Genomic DNA, 1,145 nt, shown 5'->3' on the forward strand with positions numbered 1-1,145 from the left:
GAGCCCGCCCGGCCTGGGACTCCGCCCGGGCCGTCGCTGCCGTCCTGCCCCGGACGTCACAGCGCGCGGGCTCAGGTCACTCGGCTAGTTCCGATGGCCGGCAGGCTAGAAAGGAGCCAAGAAACTTGTTCTCATTGCGGCCCTGAATTCTGAAAACTACATCTTCTGTCCTTATCAGAAAATGGAAATGCTCCTTGCCCGCAGCAGGGAGCTTGCCGCAACGCCGCCGCGTCTTACCGGAGCGGGCAGGTGGCGGCTGTTCGCGGTCAGCCGGGCAGGCGCCGACTGATCGCCGCTCTTCTTCGGCGGGTCCAGGCACCCGGCGCCGTGCTGGGGGAGAGCCCGAGGGCTCGCTCTCCCCGCCAGCAGAGGGTTTTTCCTCTGCTAGCTTTCAGTCGTTACTACCAAATTAGGCATGGCAGTGCATCTCTGAATCCATTTTCATTAAAGTTAAGCCCTCACCCGTCGGCAGAAGCCTCGCCCCGTGGCCTGCCTGTCGGGTGAAAGCCGCGGGGAAGCAGGCCTGCCAGGCTCTGCCCCCCGCGGCGTGTCTGAGAGCGTGGTGGGCGCCTGCCGGCAGATGCTGTCCGAGGACCGCCGGGAGGCGCTGTGGGCTCCCGCCTGGGAGCTGAAAGCCGCACTCGCTGCGGCTGCAGGCAGGGGAGTGTGGCTCCGGCCTGGAGCAGGCGGTGGGGGGGCCTGGGGGCCCCGGCGGCCGGCCGGCAGCACCCCCGTGAGGGTAGCGCCAGGCTCTGGCCGACAGCCGAGGGCCCTAGCGCCACTGGCGAGGAGAAAGGGCTCTCGCCGGGGCAGGCTGGGCCACGCGCAGATGGAGGGCCGTGGGGAGCGGCGGGAGGCCAGCGGCGCCTCCCCGGGCCCCGGTCCGGGCTGGGTCTGCGGCTGCATGCTGGGTGGCCGGGGGGCCCTGAAGCCGCGTTTTGCCTGCAGCCAGAAGACCTGGACCCTTTCCAGGAAGCTCTGGAAGAAAGACGGTACCCCGGGGAGGTGACCATCCCGAGCCCCAAGCCCAAGTACCCGCAGTGCAAGGAGGGCAAGAAGGACCTGATCACGTAAGCACGCGGCCAGCTGCCCGGCCACCGCTCCTCACGGCCCCCCGCCCCGGCTTCGCCCTGAGCGCGGCCTGG

The 1,145-nt window shown here is 69.4% G+C and overlaps 1 protein-coding gene across 1 annotated transcript in view; it reads left to right on the forward strand.

Annotated features, from left to right (window-relative positions):
• The window catches only part of MYT1L (myelin transcription factor 1-like), a 40,295-nt gene that overhangs the window by 14,247 nt on the left and 24,903 nt on the right, over positions 1-1,145 (forward strand). The window contains exon 8 of the mRNA XM_012727379.1: positions 949-1,070. Within this exon, the coding sequence (XP_012582833.1) occupies positions 949-1,070 (122 nt within the window). The remainder of the gene's footprint in view (positions 1-948; positions 1,071-1,145) is intronic.

The sequence above is a fragment of the Condylura cristata genome, unplaced genomic scaffold, assembly GCF_000260355.1.
Source record: "Condylura cristata isolate star-nosed mole 26May11 unplaced genomic scaffold, ConCri1.0 scaffold00020, whole genome shotgun sequence".
NCBI lineage: Eukaryota > Metazoa > Chordata > Mammalia > Eulipotyphla > Talpidae > Condylura > Condylura cristata.